Here is an 18,987-nt window from a genome sequence, read left to right as displayed (position 1 = left end):
TTTGTTTACTGGTGTAAAATGTAGGTGTTGCAATTTTAGTTTGAGCCTGGTTGTGTTTTTATTAGATCCCGTGATCTACCTGTTTTTCTTGCTGAACAATTAACAATGAAATATTCAGTGAGCACAAATGAGAAAATTCTAAGCATTAATGAACATGCCCTTGCTGAAGTTCCCATACTTTCCAATAATGGTGATGATGTCTCTAAACTAGTCAGAAGTGTTTCACAACCACTTCCGTGCAACCATCCTGACCTGCTTGATGCCTGGGCCCTGGCTGCTCTCTTTGAGTCTAACCCTGTTCTACAAAGTGGAGGACTCCACCTGCTGGTGGAGCTTTGTAACATGAAAGCAGCACGACTCGTCATTCATAATGTAGGTGTCGTGATTAACATTATTTCAGCCTTTTTTGTCCTCAAAGGTGTTCATAAGAGAGAGTGAGAACTGGTGACGGATACGATTTTGAGGGTCTCGACTCCCCTGGCTGGTTATGATGCAGTTCTCTCCCTCAGGATCAGTGAAAAAGGAGCGCTTTAACTGACTGATGATAACGAGTGAAACCTTTGTTGTTTAGATATTTTCTTATAGCATGTCTTTTGACGTGGGGTCAGTCCAGATCTGAAACAATTAGTCGATAAATTGCTTAGTTAATCCTCTCTTAAAAATTAAATGAGACTTTAGGTAAGTAAATAATAAATACCCCTTGTTTTCTACTGTTTGGCCTTTGTTATAGACGTCCCCACACCGTTTTAAATTCAGCAGCTGAGGCTGCAGGTGCGCTGCCTGATAAATGGGGGTATGATGGAGCAGGCAGAGGGGTAAACCCCGGGGTGGAAATGTACGGCAGGGATGTTTACTTGAAGACGTGCGGACGTCAGGGCGCAATCACCGTTTCCCAGCATGCAGCAGGAGGCCGTTGAGAGATCCAGCAGCTGGTAGTGAGTTGCTAGAGCGCCGAGCAGGCAGCAGCTAGCGGCCAACACAGCGCACACATCTCCCACTTCCATGTGAGACAAACTGAGCCGTCTACCCTTCAGGCGACTGAAAAATATGCTGTTCGGGCGCCTGACTTTCCACCGTAGCGGCTTTTGAGTCACCATTGTCAGCCGGTTTTCATTTTGGAGGATTCCTCCCTCCATCCTCCGGATCGCACCGAACAGGCAATGACAACGGTCTCAGCAACCCCGCAGCAGATGAGGGACCGGCTGCTGCAGGCCATCGACAGTCAGAGCAATGTGAGTGACGCTAAAGCTAGCAGACTGGCTCGCCAGTGTTAGCTTGTTTATCTTCACCCCAGCGAGCTCGGCAATGCACCCCACCCGATAACTGTCCAATAAGTGTGTTGTTAGTGGTTTTATTTACCGCCGGTGTATGTTCTGGGTGAGCAACAGCGTGTGTCTGATATGCGAAGAGACACTGAAGACTTGGAGTTGACAGCTTGTAAGCTAACCTAGCAGCTGTGTTGCCATGGTTAGATAGACGGCTGGCGTTAGCTCAGCCGTGTAGCATGCTAGCGGCTAACCTAGCCGCAACAGCAAGCGGCTTTAAAGTATTTCACGGTATGGACGGCAAGCATTTATGTTCCCTGGCAATGCTCATTTTCCTTGGATTTGGATGTGGATTGCTCTATGCCATAATCCCACGTTAGCGAAGTCTGAAAGATAGCTATCTTGCCAGAAGCTAGAGTAGTGTAAGCTACGTTGTAGGAAATAGTCGGGTCCTTCCTTCCCAAGTTAGTCAATTGCTAGCGGTAGCCAATTCAGCTAATAGGTAAGTCTGCCGAAACTCAAACGCTGCCCGATTTGTCGACAGGGCAAGTAACTCATTTAGATCAAAGTTTATGTATTTTTTCCAACTTACATTTTTCTTTACACGCTACACCTTTAAGAAACGTTTGCAATGGAAAGGTTTTTTTGAGTTGACACTTCTCCATCTTTACTTTTCAACATCGTAGACACAGACAAGCTAATGTTTCTCTGGCTAACGTGATAGCTTAACGTTAACTCGCTCCCCACACACACACACGTTGTAGACGCGATTCCCTGGCTTTTTAGATCAATTTGAGAGACTTGATTAAACACGTGAGAAGAAGTTATAAGACTTATTTATATGAATAACTAAAAGCAGCGGTCATGAATCCCATTCAGCAATCACGTCCACCTTTATTTCCTCAGTTAATGTCAGTGTAAGCCAAAACCAAATATTTGCTTTGTGCTGAGGTGAAGTAATTCAAATTTTTGTATTATCTCCTGCAGATATGCAATATGGTGGTTGTATTGGAGGTGATTGCCTGTCTTGAAAAGTATCCTATCACCAAAGAAGCACTTGAGGTATGACAAGTAATGACACACAAATTACTGCTTCATGTAGAAATTGTATTGCTGAATTTGTTTCTGTCTCGCACACACATAATTTTTTAGGAAACCCGACTAGGAAAGTTGATCAATGACGTCAGGAAGAAGACCAAGGATGAAGACCTCGCTAAGCGTGCTAAGAAACTCTTAAGGAACTGGCAAAAGTTGATTGAACCAGGGCCGGCTGTGAGTGCCACTGGGTCTACCAATGGGAGCTCGCATCCCTGCAGAACAGACTCTTCACCCCCTGACATTTCTGTGCTGGGGAAGGGTGTCACCGAAGTCAAGGTCAGGAATGATGTTCACAACACATACTCACCAAAAGCTGAAAAATCAAGCAGCCGCAAGCGCCGGGCAGAGCAAAGAGATAGTGGAGTGCACTTACCAGAGAAAATCTCCAAGATGTCTCCGTATGATAACAATGTTTTACCACCGCCCACCAATGGGATTGCAGGGAGTCCAGATGCCCTTCCTGACCAGGAGGTTGTACCATCTCCTGACAGATCTCGAATAGAGCATCTTGATAATGATAAATCCAACAGAATTCCAGTTAATGCTGTCAAGCCTCGCCCCAGCTCCCCTGGAGTGGCAAAACTACCTAGCACTTCTTCTTTGATCAAGGTTGCAGTGATGCAACAGCAGGCCAGAATGGATGAAGGAGGTGGGGGAGGTTATTATCAAGCCAAAAGTCCTCGAGGCCTCACCACCAGTCCAAGGAGCATGAAGCACGACACAGTGACCAAGCGCTCTTCAGTGTATGCACCAAAAGGAACTCCAATCCCAAGCCCTTCCTCTAGGGACCCTCCCTTGTCCTTGTACCAGCCTGCGTCCTCGCCTGCCCAAGCATCCTATACTGACAAGCTCCCACATTCTTCTCATAGGTCTTCAATGCACTGGGTCAGTTCATCAGAAGTCCCTTCTCATTGCCCACAGCAAGTCATATCTCCAACGCTGGACTCCCCATCAGTCTCCCCTTCAACCTCCATTCCCCAACAGAATTCAGAACTGCACAGACCCACATCTGAGGGAGCCATGTCTGTGTCTGATGACATAGATGGGCCAACAGCCCAAAACTCAGAGCATAAAAGGAGGAAGTATAGATCTAGAGACCACTCTGTTAACTTAGATGGCCAGAAAATAGAAGACTTGACTAAACCTGTGCGGTTAAAAGAACGCAGGCTAACATTTGACCCTGTCACAGGTCAGATCAAACCTCTGGCACATAAAGAACCTTCTCAAACAGAGGAAGCCCCCACTCCTGAGCCATCTGAAACGAGACAGAGAATTGAAAGCACTGTACAACAGCCTGCTCTTTTGGTTCCAGTCCCCTCCCCAGTCCCTGCTCCAACCCTAGCCCCGACCCTAGCCCCAACCCTAGCCCCAAACCCAGTCACTGCGCCGGCCACAGCCCCAGGCCCCAGCCATAACCCCTTTCACCAGACAAACTGGAAGGAGCTGTCCAGAAATGAAATCATCCAGTCCTACTTGAACCTTCAGAGCAATGTGCTCACCTCTTCGGGGGTGCAGGCCCCTAGTGCACACTTTTTCATGTCAGAGTATTTGAAAAGGGAAGAACAGGAGATAAAGGAGTCGAGGAAGACACACGTTCTGCAGACGGACAGCTCAGTAGGGGATTTACCGGGAGTGAGTCGGGAGGTGACGGATGAGGACCTGGACAGAATACACACACAGCACTGGCCGGGGGTGAATGGTTGTTATGATACCAAGGGCACCTGGTATGATTGGACAGAGTGCATATCATTGGACCCTCATGGGGACGAAAGCAAATTGAACATCCTGCCATATGTTTGCCTAGACTGAGGTGTTTAAGAAGGTGGCTGTCCCTCTCCACTCCTTTCTTTGACTCTAGAGAGACAAGATACTTTGTGATTTTGTTTGTCCACTGTGAGTTTGGCAAAAGCCAGGCCTGCTAAACTCCCCCCATGCCTCTTCCTCTTTCTGTGATAATCTATTGAGGTTTTGGTATAAAAGAGTAAAGATTAAAAGAATAGTTGAGTTTGTAATACAAAGGGCTGTTTCTGTTTTATTTTTCAAACTGAAAGCCACAGGAATAATAAGGCCCTTGGGGCAGAGTGCTGGTACTAACACAGAAGGCCTAAAAAAGAGGACACAATTATCCCAGACAACCGGAAATGGTATTATAATGCAAATTTTTTAAGTTCAGTGTTGTACTCCTGTTTCAGGATTACTGGGAATGATAATGTCCTCTTTTTTTCTTTTCTTCTTTTTTTTACCTTCTAGTTTCCAATGAGGAATCACAATCTAGTGTTTGAGGGAAGGCCTGTATGTTGGTGCCCAGAAAAGGTGTTGGTAGAAATCATCCAGCACAGGTAGAGCTGAACATGTCCAGAGTATGAAATTCTGGAGCATATTTGGCAGTTACAAGAAGCTTTATGTGAGATATAAAGAGTAAATTATAAATTTCGTATCATGTATACATCTATTTATTTTTGACCAGTTCATTAGAACAGACGTTCAAAAACCTATAAAAAACATTTTTTTCATGTTTGCATCAAATTATTGTCAGGCCAATCTTCATTGTTAAAAGAGGGCATACCAACGCGTTTGTTTGGTCTTTCTTTAAGACTGACCCATGCATTTGGTTATTGACATTCCATACTCTTCCCTTCACCCAGTTTCACTCTCTCCGTCTCCTCACACAGCTTTTCTAAGCCCAGTATCTTTAGTGTAAAGAACAAAGACAAATCTAAAAATGATTTGATTTCAAATGGTCCCATTAAAATGGTGCTGCCATCGAACTTTGCTAAAGAGAAAACTGTCACCACCAACTGACTCTCCGGAGCCCAATATGTTGTAGAATGGCGGATCAGATGTTATTGATCAATACCTGCATTTGAGATGGGGAAAAAAAAAAATTCTTGAATGCTGGAACTCACATTGTTTCCATTCCTCAAGATATCATTTGCCTTCTAAAATTGCTTCACCTTACATTATATTTTATTAAGTTAAACAACCTAAGTGAATGTATGTGAATGAGACCGCTTAAGCACTTGTACATAAGTTGATAACTTGTTGGTCATTTAATTGCTGACTCGCCAGAAGTGTGAATAGTGAGTGATGCTCCACAAGTTACAGTTCTGTGCCGGTAGTTTATTCAGACACATAAAGATCTTCCAGGTGCTCATACCATTTTACAAGAAAATTAGGATGTCATTTGAGGTAGCATTGCTTTTTGCCTCCATTTTTAAATACAGCAAACATTAAAGGGAGAGAGAGATAGCTGTGTGCATCACATATTCATGGTATTGTTCATGTGATAACTAATACTTTTGTTTCTTCTTTATACTCATCAGTCACTACCACTTTTTCTTCACAATTTGGATTAGGATAGGCTCATAAATGCCCTTTCTTATTTGCTCATTAGTTCCTTCTTTCAGTCATTCATCCCTACCAATGTGCCTTGGTAAACGGTTAATCTGGATTTGCTTCTGCATAAAACACGCCTGTCTGAGGAGCTGGGTTTATGTGCAAGAATTCCAAATCCCATGATCAATATGAAGCTAGTATATGCACCGTTTCTGTTCATTTTTGTACACATTGATGGAGCAAGGGTGAAGCTGCAGACAATGAGAAACTGCACAACACACAGCTGGCAATAAAGGAAAAGTGCTACAACTGGTTGATAAGAACCTGTTTTCTGGAGTTTTGACTGGGGCATCTTTGTTTGTTCAGTGTTTAACATCTCTCAATTGTTTGAAAAATAAAATTATCTCAATCTTCAGCTCAGTCGACTGACTGGTGGGTCTTTTACATTGCAGTCCTGCTGGACAGTTATCATCAATCATGAATACTTTCCCTACATGGTCACTGAGCTCTGTATACTTCTGCTTTTGTTTTGAATGGCACTGTACAAATTGCTGTAATTTGTTGTGTTGACTTGGTTCATCCATGTGGGGGTGCACATTATCCATTTTCCTCTCGAGTCTAAGTCAATATGTGATGCAAGTGTGGGGTGAAATGAGTAGTTTCAGTTCACTGGAAAATACTAAACTTAACATGCCATGTTATTTTCAGTAAAACAGAATTAAGATTCTGGTCATATTCCATCTGTAAAGACGAGCAACTGTGACCACCTCAGCTAAGAAAATGCTTGTGTATACATGTTTGACGGGTTGATTGACTCAGGGGCATCACAGCTACATCACTCCCTGCTGGAGTGATTGTGTCACAAAATTGTGCATTGTTTGCACCATAAGCATTGTGGTGCTACAGAAATGTCCTGGCCTACGAATGATGCGGTCCAGCTGAAAGGGAACATCTTTGGTACAAGACCCAAATCACATCCGTTTTGTAATGTTTTCTTTTTCAGTGAAAATAAAATGTATAATGTTTCTGAAGCCACATTTTGCAATACCCAACATCATTGCATAGATGATATTTTACTTTTTTACTTTTTTTCCACGATCAGCAGCCTCACTTCCTGCCGTGACTCATTGAGCTGATGTCATTTAAGTATCATTGTATTAGAATGAAGAATAAGCGTGTCCTCCTGCGCGTTTGGTCTCAGACACTGAGTCAGCCTTCTGCTCACCTGTATGACGGGACTACCGGCCCTATAAACCAAGAGGAATACAGCTGTGTTTTTGACCAGACTTGCTCTCAAACAACAACGTCTGGCTCTGTCATTACTCTTCCAGGATTTTTCTTCATGTCTTGGCAATGCATCATGAAGACGTCAAACACTACATCATGCTGAAGCTGTGTCTTTCACTGAAATCAATATCTGCAACTGATTACTTTCATTACTGATTAATCTGCTGACTTTTGTCTTCATAAATCCAGAGCCCGATAAGGTTTATTAGACTGTCTTTTTATAATCCACCCATATTCAATATATGATTGAAATATATCAAAATTGCTGATTTGAGAAGCTACAATATTTTGCTTTATAAATAAAAACACAAACTACGCTACTGGTTTGATTTTCAGCATGAAACCCCTCAGTCATGAATTTCCAAACCTCAAACTCTGGCTCATAACACCGAAACTCTTTTCAACCAGAAATCAAAGCTTTGAAGAAACTGAAAATTGATGTTCTGGACCAAACTGTCTGAGAAATGTTAGGTTTGGTGGTAGCATACTGTTTTTTTTATTTTTATTTTTTATTTTTTTGACGGGTTTCAATTTCAAGACTCTACAAACGCCAATAGGTTATTACCCAGAAGTACTATAGCTCATAAACAGGTAGCAGTCTCTGGACAGCTGGGCATCTGCTTACTTTCTATAAGCAAACATATGTTGATGTGTGTGTCCGGGTGTTTTCAGGTGATGTTGGACCTCATATTTTGTACAATTTTTCTTCCAACATTTCAACATTTGAGCTCAGTTAAAATACATGACATTGGAGTAAAATGAAGATCCCAGCAGCAGCAGTGCGGTAGACCTTGAACCATCCAGCTGATGTGACAAAAGAGAGAAAAGGCCAGAGAAGATGACACCGGGACCTGAATCCCTCTGAATCTCTCTGCCTTGGCCCCCCTCCCTGGCCCCTGAGGAGAAGTTGTATCTGTTATCTAAAAGCCCAGAGCGCCGACATTACGTCACCTCAGTAGCTCATTGTGCTTAGTTTAGTTCCTTTTTTTAAAGTCGACAGTGACTCAAAGAAAAAAAAAAAAATGCGAGGACTCGTCTAGTCCATTGCTTGTGTGGTATGCAGGGCGGGACCCGAGGATCACTCCCACCATTCAGGAATTTGGGAAGTTTCCTTCCATATAAGGACTTTTTGATATCAATCGAGTCCGAAGGAAGAGCAGAGGAAAGGTGGAGCCTGGGATCGATTAACCGAGAGTTTAAACAAAGAGTAGCACGACCGACAAGAGAAATCCGTCCGTGAATGGACGGTTCTGTATTAATCCTGTGAGCTCACTGCATACTGTCACTGACTCAATATTTTACTTCACAGTTATAGTTGGTCAATATAAGTGAAGCAAAAGCTCTTTTAATTACTCTATAGAACAATATAATATAATATGATTGATCAAACCCTCCTCCACCCTAGTAATGATAATTATTATTAGAATTCACATACATGTAGCAAATCCCAGCTACAACATCTTCTGTCTGTCTAATGTGTGCTACCATGGGTATCGGTTCAAAAGGGTCATTACATTTATGAGTGACACTGAATCATTTTCCAGATTTTGCTTCTTCCGTTGCCTGCTCACTCAAACACCAATACAAAGGTCTCGATGCTTTTTCAAGGCTTGAACTTGATTTTTGGCAAAGATCCTTGGCGCTCGGCTAAAACAAGTCTGAATTTATCGTATAAAAGGGCTCACAGAATAGTAATGGAGTAATTTCATCCTGTCCACAGTGTTGAACATGGCAGGGAACTATCTTGACCCCTGATGGCAGGCTCTTTGGTGAGGCCGTGGGAGCGCTCTAATTGGCGGCCGTAAAGCAGAAAGGAAGTATTTAGTTCTCAGCGAGGTTTCATTGGAAGAGAAAGTCGAAGATCATTTAGCGCAGTTTTAATTCTGAAGGCTGTGTCTCATATATATTTTTTGTCAACCATAATCGAAGAATCACAATTCTTTGGCAATGGCTTCGTTTAACAAAGGTCCTGCCTACGGATTATCCGCAGAAGTCAAAAATAAGGTATGTGGATACTTAATATATTAAATAAACTAAGTTGCATTAACTTTTCCTCTCACCATCCACCCGCTGAGTCTCACTGAAGTCCCTATCAAAGTCACCTGGCCTCCATTTTGACACCCGTACCCAGGTTAAAAGGTAGATAAGAGATGGCTGGAAAGACAAAGCCAAGAGAGGCATTTAATTTTTTTCTTAATAGATTAAAACATTTCATGATTTTCACGAACCTTCCCTAGACTGTAATTTACTTTGCAAAGTGCATGTCTGTGTTTGAACTTAACACCTTTGGGAACTGATCTTGGTATTCCCTTGCAAGACTAACTTAAAACCGGACTATGGGCGTTGTCCCTCTTGGCAGGGAACTATGTCGTTGTGGCAAATTTGTTATGGTGGTTTGCTGTACTTTCTGTCGGCTGAGTGTGCAACTTGTAGCCGGCCGACGTGACCTGCATGATCAGTGAATGTTATCTACATATCAGTCCCTGAGCTGGCTGTCATCCATCCTCGCTATTGTCCTCGGCCGTTTTCCTTTTTTACTGCCTCTTTCGAAATACTCTAAAGAGTTTCCTCCTCCTCCCCCCCTCGTGTTAAGGTGCCGTGCTGCTGCTTCTTACTTTTCACTTCAGATTTCACTCTGTATAATAAGTCCCAGACTGAAACGAATCAAACCAAAACCAGTAATCACAGTAAGGCCAGTCTTTGGTGAAGCTTACGTCTGAGTGAGGAAAGCACCTTGTTTATTTGGGCCTGTCTGCACAGATCTGTGCACACCCGGATCCACTTAAAATACCAAGGCTGATGCTGGAGATTACTGCACAACCTTCACCACTTCACCTTTTTAAACTGGACGTGTGGTGTTACTGTTTGATGCTGTGTCACTTCAAAAGTTTTAGTTACAGATGGCCTGCTTGTAGAGATGGTCAGTTTTATCTCTCATGAGTTTCTTTAACTTAGCTCACCTTCACCTGACCCCCCCCAGCCCAACTCCCCTGCATTCCTTGGCTGTGCCCTTGTATGGGAGAGAAAGGGTCACGTTCCCTCCCCAAATGTCCACAGGACAACATGAGCCGGATGTAAAGAAAACACCTCTCTTTTCTCTGTTGGTTACTTGTGGCGTGGTGGGTGGGCTAAAGAGATGCTGGACTTGAATGGTATTTCCTGCCATTGCTGACGTAGACCCCCCCCCCCCCCATTGATATGTGAGGCATTTAGGTATTTACCTTATTGTTAGCTCCCACTCCCCTTTTCCCCCTTTACCCCCTTTCCCCCTTTCCCCCTCAACATCCATAGGTGTGAAATATCAACCAATGTGCTGAAGTTTAGATGCTGAACTCTGAACTGAACTGCAGGATACAGCTGCTTTTCTGTCCTTAAACTCTGTTCATTCATTGGCTCAACTCAGGGATCCTGCAGCCTCGCTGGTTCATTCAGCTTCTTTAGCCAAGCACTGCCGACTAAATTCCTTGTGCTCAGCTTGTCTCTGCAAATTACATCTATGCAGGACTTTGTGGGCAATTTAATTGGCCAGTATTGTTTTTTAATGCGGGGATAACAAAATGAAGGAAATGTAATTAGAAGGAAGAAATTCCTGAAGAGTACAACCAGCTGTGAGGCGAGCGTGGCCAACCTCAATGTATACGGTTGCTGAGGCTATGTGGTTCAGTTTCTCCTCGGCCTCTGGGAACACAGGGAGAGTGTTAGACGGTTCATAGTCTGCACGCAGCCCATTCAACACCTACTCCTGTACTGCAGGAGAGAAATGTTTACATCTGTTCTTCTCGTTTTTGCTCTCTGGTGTGCATACAACGGACTGACCTGTTAATGTGGCCATGATGCATTGCGTTTCCTGAATGGTCTTTTTTTTTTTTTTTTTTTTCAGAGCTGGAGCAACATGCTTTTCACACTTGTCACCAATCAAAACAAGCTTATAAATCAAAATAACGCCTCAACAGTGGCCCTTCACCAGAGTGTCGAGCTTTGTGCGAGATTAAGGCCCCTAAAACTCACCCACGTTCCCTCTTTTAGCAACTGCCTTCCTTTGCAGAATTTTGCAGTTTACCAAACAGGATGTGTGTGTGTGTGTGTGTGTGTGTGTGTGTGTGTGTGTGTGTGTGTGTGGTGTGTGTGTGTGTGTGTGTGTGTGTGTGTGTGTGTGTGTGTGTGTGTGTGTGTGTGTGTGTGTGTGTGTGTGTGTGTGTGTGTGTGTGTGTGTGTGTGTGTGCGCGCGCTTGCTTGTGTGTTTCAGGGCATGTAAGTATAACCTCTTTTATTTATGAGGGCAAAATGAAACAAATCCCTTCTGTAGACACAGCATAGTACACTGGGGCTGAGGGAAGCTCAGGGGTGGTTTCTGCAGTAATAACACCCTTAATGATAAATGTTTGTGTTTTTTTTGAGATATTTTATTTGTGATTCTGTAACTATTAGAGACAACTTAATTGTGCATGTTTTGTATAGATTTGATACATCTTACAATTTTGCGTGACGTGGTGGTGGGTGGGGGGGCTTTATGAATGTATTTATTGGTTAACAAATTAGCTTCTGGCTATGGTAGCTACTCATGAGAAACATGACCTTTAACTTCTCTGTCCAACTAGATTGCACAGAAGTATGACCCTCAGAAAGAGGAGGAGCTGAGAATCTGGATTGAAGAAGTCACTGGTTCTACCATCGGCCCTGATTTCCAGAAAGGCCTGAAGAACGGCGTCATTCTGTGCGAGTAAGCAAAGATCCACAATGGTTCATCACACAGCAACATGAGGGCTCATTTGTGTCCATGTACACGCTAGTTTGAAAAGCTTGACTGTTTCTCCTTTTGCCTTATTCTTTTAATTTATTTTTATAAATAAATTTATTTGTTTTTAATCATAGGCTCATCAACAAACTTCAGCCAGGCTCAGTGAAAAAGATCAACCAGTCAGCACTCAACTGGCATCAGGTGAGTTAACTGATGATTTATTTATTTATTATTATTATTATTATTATTATTATTATTAATTGTTTTTTTTTTTTTAAACAAGTTGAAGTTGTGTTGGAAAATAGCTAATTAACTTAGCATTTACAGAGGTATACATAATCGACAATAAGTGCTGTTGCTTAAAATGTTCCCTGCCACTCTGTCATGGTTATACAGTACAGTCCCTGTTGACTGTGTCGTAAGCATCTTTTCATAATGGATTCTTCACTGAGGTGTAACCAGCCACTGGAAATGTACCTCCATGTTTGAGATTAGTTTTCACACACACTGTTTCTCTCGAATAACAATATGATGTGTAAACTGAACTTTTGCATGTTTGTCATTACAAATGCACTATTTATGAACTACTACATGAACGAACACAATTTTGGTGTTTTAAATTGATCTGGTTTTAGCTGGAGAACCTGACAAATTTCATCAAAGCCATCACAGAGTACGGCCTGAAACCTCATGATATCTTTGAAGCCAACGACCTGTTTGAGAGCGGCAACATGACGCAGGTCCAGACAACCCTGCTCGCTTTGGCCAGTATGGTGAGTCTTTTGAAGACATAGGGCGCTGGCAATAGTAATGTGGTCATCTGTTATGTGTAAGACCAGACTTTTGGAACTTCACAGTTACTTTTTTTTTTTTTTTTTTTTTTAACAATAACTTTTAAGGCAAAGACCAAGGGCTGCCGGTCACGGGTGGACATTGGCGTGAAGTATGCTGACAAGCAGGAGAGGATGTTTGATGATGAGAAGATGAAGGCTGGACAGTGTGTCATTGGCCTACAGGTAGAGTGTTTTTGAGACTCCTGGATGAGCAGTGAGTCCAGTTTTAGATCTGAAACTGCTGTGAAACCGTGACTGAAGTTTACTTTGGAACCAGTCTGTCACTGATACTTAAGGCTATTGAAAATTTGCCTAATTTGTAACTGAAAGAAAGAGGTATTGGACTGTGAAGCAGTGTTGCTCTGTAAGAGGCACTTAACATGCTTGGAAAGCTGAACACTGACTGCATGTGGTGAAACTATTGCAAAACCAGACTTGATTATGATTTCATGTCAAGCATAGCATACCTCTGAATAAAAGCTGGTGATTGCTGTCACGGCCTCTTTAGACTGTTTTGTTGTTTCTGTTACCAGCATGATGTCAAATGGCTATGAGGGCTACTCACTCAGCAGGGGAGGGTTACAACACACCTTATTGTTTAGACAACTCACTAACTTTAGTAGCATTGGTTTTCAGAAATACAATGATTGTGCAATATCTTCACCATTTGTTGCACAACAAATTGGTTTTGAAGCGCAATCATGTTTTCCAAGTTTAGTATATTATTTAAAACCAAAATATTGTGTGCTGTTTCCCTTGTTCGTTCTTTAGATGGGGACCAACAAGTGTGCCAGTCAGGCAGGTATGAACGCATATGGCACCAGGAGGCACTTGTATAACCCCAAAGCTCAAATTCAGCCCCCCATGGACAACACAACCATCAGTCTGCAAATGGGAACCAACAAAGGAGCAAGCCAGGTACCAGAACATATTGTCAACCTCTCATAAAATCTGTATTAGAGGGGTGCAGTGGAAATAAGCCTCAGGGCATCGATCATTTCCTTTCCTCTCACTGCTGTGAACTGGAGTCTTGTTTTAACCTGCACACAATCCAGGAGTTCACAGCTGACTACAAGTCTTAACAAGGCTCAGTGAAGTTAGGACTTTGTTTCCAACTTTCCAATATGAAAGGGAACATTGTTTATGTACCTGTGATTAACGTTCCCTTCTTCCACTCCACTACAGGCCGGAATGACAGCTCCAGGTACAAGGCGTGCCATTTATGACCAGAAGCTGGGCACAGACAAGTGTGACAACAGCACCATGTCCCTGCAGATGGGCTACAGCCAGGGAGCCAATCAGAGTGGCCAAAACTTTGGCCTGGGAAGGCAGATCTATGATGCCAAGTACTGTCCTAAAGCTGGTGAGGTACCAGGGGATGAAAACGGGGCAGGTGGCGCTCGCGACTACATCCCAGATTACCAAGACGAGGGTTACCAAGGTTACCAAGAAGAAGAGCAGGTGTACCATGATGATGGGACAGATTACTAGAGGAAGGAAAGGGAGTTGAGGAAGGGAAGACCTGTAGGAAAGAAAACCTCAAGGCAGGCGGCTTATTTTTATATTCAGGATGTTGTACCTTTTTTTTTTTTTTTTTTTTTTTCGGGGGGGTCACGTCCTTTTTAGTATTGTATGAAATTGTTTTGTTAGCCCAATTTGTGCCAGACCATTGTTACACATATCATGATGAACTGTATTTTTATTTTTTTATTTTTTTTTCTATCTCTGCTTTTATATTTAAAGTGACCACAAACCCAATCATTTTTGCTTTACAAGTCTTCTATCCCGGGGAATTTCTTTTCTTTTTTTTTTTTTGGGTGCCACAGTCTGCTTCTTTCCCCTGCGATTTTTGCTGAGTAATTAGTTACATTAAGGAAGATTTCCCCCCTCCCCCACACTTTTTTTTTTTTTTCTTCTTCAAAGTAATGGCAGTATGAAAGTAAAAGTAAAATTCTAGGGACTTTTCTTTCTTTAACAGTTTTTAGGAAATGCATGCTATTGTGATCAAAATTCCCGTACTTGTGCTGTCTCATAGTTATAAAATCTGTGTAAACAGCATCAGCTTAATCTGTATTTCTGTATTTCAATCCGTGAATGACAATGTACGTTTGTTTTGTTTCATCTCCCCAATATTTCCTTTATCCCCTCAGTATTGGTGATTGACATATGTAGGGTCAACCATTCAGATTGTTCAGACAAATGAGGGAACAAATCAGTCTCACCATCCTTTACTTCATCTGCTCTCTCACTCATGTCAGTTTTTTTCTGTCTTATAACGGAGGAAATATTTTCATTGTTTGTATAACAAACTGAAGTTGAGCTTGTTTTCTTTGGAGTCGAGGCAGCAGAGTTGGGAGTGGACAAAGTAAGTCTCAAGTGAAGTTTTGAACATTCCAAGCAAGAATACTGGATTCTTCTCTCGTTTAAGTGAATCAATATTAATATTGGTAGATATGTGAACAAATCATATTATTGTATTTGATCATTAGATTATTATTTATGCATATTTGTAATTTGAATGGGGCTATTTTGTACTTTGACTCTGAATAACTCTGTATTGGATCGTTTTTCCTCGGGAATAATTTTTATGCCAATGGAAGATGAATGTTTGAATTTAGGCTTTTAGATTGTTTTTATTATCTTTATGTAATAAAGATGTGTATTCATTATTCAGTGTCAATTTGTGGTGCAATAGATAAGCACTTGATGTGGAATATTTTATACAGGACTTTTCATCCACAGGATACCAATTTTGTTGAAATTGTAGAAGTCCCTTCCATCAAAGATCACTGGAGCTCGACTGATGTCCTAAATGCTCTTGGTCACCTCTCTTGCCAATGATCTTCTCCCTTCGCAGTCCCTGTCACCCAAGTCTGACAGGCCCATTAATCACCTGTACAGTTATCAAAAAAAAAAATGTCCACAATACATCTAAACAAGTTGTCCCTTACTACTTTAGTCAATGTCACATTTCAGTTTTTTCCCTTTCTTCATAAGCAAAATTTTCACTGCTGAGATTTCTTTCAATTTAAATTAATCTCTACAATTATAAACTCTTTGAAGCAAATTATCTTGAAAACATTGAGCTGCAGCAATGTGAAAAGTATGATATCAATTCACCAAGTACAAGGATATCAGATTAAAGAGAAGGTCATAGCAATATTTGAGAATGTTTTGGTATTACAATATTAATCTATCTGTCTGTCAGCCCTACCACCCTTTTGTCAGGGTTAGGGGGTTAGGGTTGTGAGGCAATTGTTCTAACAGCTGCCACTGCACTATTGCCATAATTTTAACTTCAATAGAGGTAAAACCATGGACCCTGTCATCACTGATCCTAAAGGATTTCAAAAGAAGCCGAAGGCATTGACCCTGAATCACTTTGCCTCAAGTTTCATAAGAACTTTTAAGTTCTTTTAAAGTCAAAATGTAATTTAAATGTATTAAAAGTAAATAATTAAATGTCATTTATTACAATTATTAAACCGAAATAAAGGTAAATGAGTTAAGGAAACGTGAAAAAAGTATTGTTCACAAAATGGTCACGCCTGTAACTGATACAATTTTATGTATTACATTCATAATTGTAAATGATCTATGTTGTAGGCCCAAACTGCATTTTTCTGTAGTTGGCCAAGGTGAAGATAGTTTATATGGAGTAAGGAAGTTTAGAGATGTGGTCAAAAAGTAGAAGAAAGTTGTATATGAAAAGAATTTTACCTCTTTAAATGAAACCATGTGAGAAGTTTAGAGGGGAATGTGGTTGTGGTGGAGCTGGTAACAACTCACAGACATATATTAATGCTGGCCTTCACTGCTTTTAGTGGACGGCAGCAGACCCAACTATGTTCATCTTAAACACTGTCTTTACATTGGAAATGTCTTCGGCTGGAAAAAGCTGAAGGATTTACAACCAAGGTATTAAAACTACAAAATGCATTGGATTGTGGGAATAAGATCGCATGAAATGAAAAAGAGATGTTAGCCTCCTTAAGTAAAGTTTGATAGTTTCAACCACAAAAGAATCTGACGCTGAGTTATTTTTTTCTCCAGTTTTCTCAGTGAATGAAACTGTCATCAGACATGGGCTGATCTCTGATCAGCAGCCACGGCAGTGAAAACCTGACACGTTGTTCCACACTGGACGGTCACAACGGAACAACCGCACCACCTGCCGTTCGCCTGACGTCACTGACACCGGAAGACACCGCCGGATGTTTGCTCCAAGTCGCGCGATATCTGGCCTAACGAGACTTCTGGCCGTTCTTTCCCCACCGGAACATCAGGCAAGATGGTAGGTACGCCGCCGACTGAAGGCTAGTTTAGACGTAATCCAAACACATCAGAGCTCTGAAAGGAGCTATTAGGGTGTCTGAGTGTGTCGTCTGTCAGTTTCGAACCTTCGCTGGCCACGAAGCAGAGAATTGCTTCCCAAAATGTCAGATAAATCTATTTTAATGGGAAGCCCATCTGTGGCTAAGCTAACTCGGTGGTTCTACACAGGCTGAGCTGCTTAAACACGGCCCAGCAGTGTAATGGTCCAGTGTTACTCATGTAGGAGTTAAACATGCCTTCTAGAGATATATCGGTGAGGGGGAAAACTGTCGTAACTTAGACGCTTGCACCACAGTTGTAAATGCTAACTGTGTAGCAACAGACTAACCGGGACCCACGTCTCTCTTCCAGGCCGATACCGAGATCAAGAAGAAGCGTACCTTCAGGAAGTTCACCTACAGAGGCGTGGACCTGGACCAGCTCCTGGACATGTCCTAGTAAGTGATGTTAGGCTTGGGCTCCAGTGTCAGTCCAACTTATTTGAAAATAAAGAATTTGCTTCATGACGATTCACACTGAAGATCTTTCCTCTCACAACCTGCATGAACTCAGTTCTTGCATTTTCTTGTTCAAAAAACAAAACAAACCTAAATCCAAATGCATGTTAACGTCTATTCTGTGGTTAGCAGGTGACAATGTCAACACTACACCAAAATATTAACTTGACTCTTTCCACTGTATATCAGTCATAGAAACTCTTGGTTACTAGTCTGTAAGATGTGTCCATCATTATTTTGTTTCCGTATTCTTTTCCATTCCTGTGTAGCACAAAGAGGAAAGACTCTTTACTGACATAGTATTTCTTAACTATCTTCCTCGAAGTTTGTAGGGCCCTACATTTAACTTATTTGGCTTCGAGTTCTATGATGGTCAGAAGTGTAAGTGGCATCTCCGTCCATTTTCCCACTACAGTGAGCAGCTGATGCAGCTGTACTGTGCCCGCCAGAGGAGGAGGCTGAACCGCGGCCTGCGTCGTAAGCAGCAGTCCCTTCTGAAGCGCCTGCGAAAGGCAAAGAAGGAGGCTCCCCCCATGGAGAAACCAGAGGTGGTGAAGACCCATCTGAGGGACATGGTCATCCTGCCTGAGATGGTTGGGTCCATGGTTGGCGTGTACAACGGCAAAACATTCAACCAGGTTGAAATCAAGGTGAGGAGCGTTTAGTTGAGCATTTTGGTTTTTTGAAAGGTTTCACCGTCTGCTACACCCACTGCTAGTGTATTTTGAAGTTGGCATACAAAATGACCTTAGTTAAAACATTGTGGACATTGTCTGTTCTGAGAAGAGAGGTCAGGTTTGATATGTTTTTTACAAGTTTAAAACAGGTTTATATCAGTTAAGATAATGTAGCTTCTCATTTTACCAACAGCACAACCATACGTTTAGGTTACAATACCTTTTTTGTAAGTTAACTTGCAATTCCTGTTCAGTCCTTGATTTGGTCTAACGCTAATGCAAAATCATTTGGTGTAAATTTGGATGTGAAAAAGCATTGTGAATGTTTAGTCATACTTACAATGGTATTGTGGAGATGACTGAGTGAATGCTGATTAGATGTTTCCACATAAATGATCAACATACTGCTATGATGCAGCTTTCTGGAGCTGCAGATGTTTTCAGTTACATTATAAATATTTCTGAATAAGCCAGATCATTTCCAAGTTCCAAGTAGATGTTGTTTAAATTACCTCCAACACCACAGGTCTTTTTGTGTGCGTGTCAGGTTGAATGTCATTTTAGGGCATAAATAAAATTCTTCACCCATACATCTTCCATTTGACTGTTCTGTTACGGATTATAGCCTTTCTCGTTACTAATAAATTGCTGTTTTTCCTCTCAACAGCCCGAGATGTGCGGTCACTACTTGGGCGAGTTCTCCATCACCTACAAACCCGTCAAGCACGGTCGCCCCGGTATTGGAGCCACACACTCTTCTCGTTTCATCCCACTGAAGTAGAATGGCTGTATTCTTTGTATAAATAATAAAAAAGGGTGCTCCACAACTTGTCTGCTGTCTTGCTTTTGAATATTATATCCAAATGAAGATGAATTTCTTGTCTACAGGAAGTTATCTTATCTTTATGTTAAACACTTTCA

At 41.8% G+C, this 18,987-nt stretch overlaps 3 protein-coding genes across 3 annotated transcripts; all 3 read left to right on the top strand.

Moving 5' to 3' along the window:
• Positions 1-910: 910 nt before the first annotated feature.
• crsp7 (cofactor required for Sp1 transcriptional activation, subunit 7) lies at positions 911-6,751 on the top strand. Its single transcript, XM_029524908.1, has 3 exons — positions 911-1,232; positions 2,253-2,327; positions 2,418-6,751. Exons 1-3 carry the CDS (start codon positions 1,161-1,163, stop codon positions 4,170-4,172), a joined length of 1,902 nt encoding a protein of 633 aa, XP_029380768.1. The 5' UTR covers positions 911-1,160; the 3' UTR covers positions 4,173-6,751.
• A 2,066-nt stretch (positions 6,752-8,817) lies between these two features.
• cnn2 (calponin 2) lies at positions 8,818-15,226 on the top strand. Its single transcript, XM_029525456.1, has 7 exons — positions 8,818-8,990; positions 11,585-11,706; positions 11,859-11,925; positions 12,360-12,497; positions 12,624-12,740; positions 13,329-13,475; positions 13,743-15,226. The coding sequence occupies exons 1-7, from the start codon at positions 8,934-8,936 to the stop codon at positions 14,046-14,048; spliced, it is 954 nt and encodes a 317-aa protein (XP_029381316.1). The 5' UTR covers positions 8,818-8,933; the 3' UTR covers positions 14,049-15,226.
• A 1,579-nt stretch (positions 15,227-16,805) lies between these two features.
• Positions 16,806-18,893, top strand: rps15 (ribosomal protein S15). Its single transcript, XM_029525211.1, has 4 exons — positions 16,806-16,851; positions 17,244-17,329; positions 17,805-18,039; positions 18,734-18,893. The coding sequence occupies exons 1-4, from the start codon at positions 16,849-16,851 to the stop codon at positions 18,845-18,847; spliced, it is 438 nt and encodes a 145-aa protein (XP_029381071.1). The 5' UTR covers positions 16,806-16,848; the 3' UTR covers positions 18,848-18,893.
• Positions 18,894-18,987: the final 94 nt, after the last annotated feature.

The sequence above is a fragment of the Echeneis naucrates genome, chromosome 17, assembly GCF_900963305.1.
Source record: "Echeneis naucrates chromosome 17, fEcheNa1.1, whole genome shotgun sequence".
Taxonomy (NCBI): Eukaryota; Metazoa; Chordata; class Actinopteri; order Carangiformes; family Echeneidae; genus Echeneis; species Echeneis naucrates.
Note: the sequence above shows the minus strand (reverse complement) of the source record. Positions and strands in the feature narration are given on the sequence as shown.

What these genes read in the sequence shown, in the direction of transcription:
- crsp7 (XM_029524908.1), top strand. Translation starts at nt 1,161, where the DNA reads ATGACAACGGTCTCAGCAACCCCGCAGCAGATGAGGGACCGGCTGCTG. An exon ending in CCATCGACAGTCAGAGCAAT is followed by an intron (nt 1,233 to 2,252) that starts GTGAGTGACGCT and finishes TATCTCCTGCAG; the next exon opens with ATATGCAATATGGTGGTTGT. An exon ending in TCACCAAAGAAGCACTTGAG is followed by an intron (nt 2,328 to 2,417) that starts GTATGACAAGTA and finishes ATAATTTTTTAG; the next exon opens with GAAACCCGACTAGGAAAGTT.
- cnn2 (XM_029525456.1), top strand. Translation starts at nt 8,934, where the DNA reads ATGGCTTCGTTTAACAAAGGTCCTGCCTACGGATTATCCGCAGAAGTC. An exon ending in CAGCACTCAACTGGCATCAG is followed by an intron (nt 11,926 to 12,359) that starts GTGAGTTAACTG and finishes ATCTGGTTTTAG; the next exon opens with CTGGAGAACCTGACAAATTT. An exon ending in TGCTCGCTTTGGCCAGTATG is followed by an intron (nt 12,498 to 12,623) that starts GTGAGTCTTTTG and finishes ATAACTTTTAAG; the next exon opens with GCAAAGACCAAGGGCTGCCG.
- rps15 (XM_029525211.1), top strand. An exon ending in CAGCTCCTGGACATGTCCTA is followed by an intron (nt 17,330 to 17,804) that starts GTAAGTGATGTT and finishes TTCCCACTACAG; the next exon opens with TGAGCAGCTGATGCAGCTGT. An exon ending in TCAACCAGGTTGAAATCAAG is followed by an intron (nt 18,040 to 18,733) that starts GTGAGGAGCGTT and finishes TCCTCTCAACAG; the next exon opens with CCCGAGATGTGCGGTCACTA.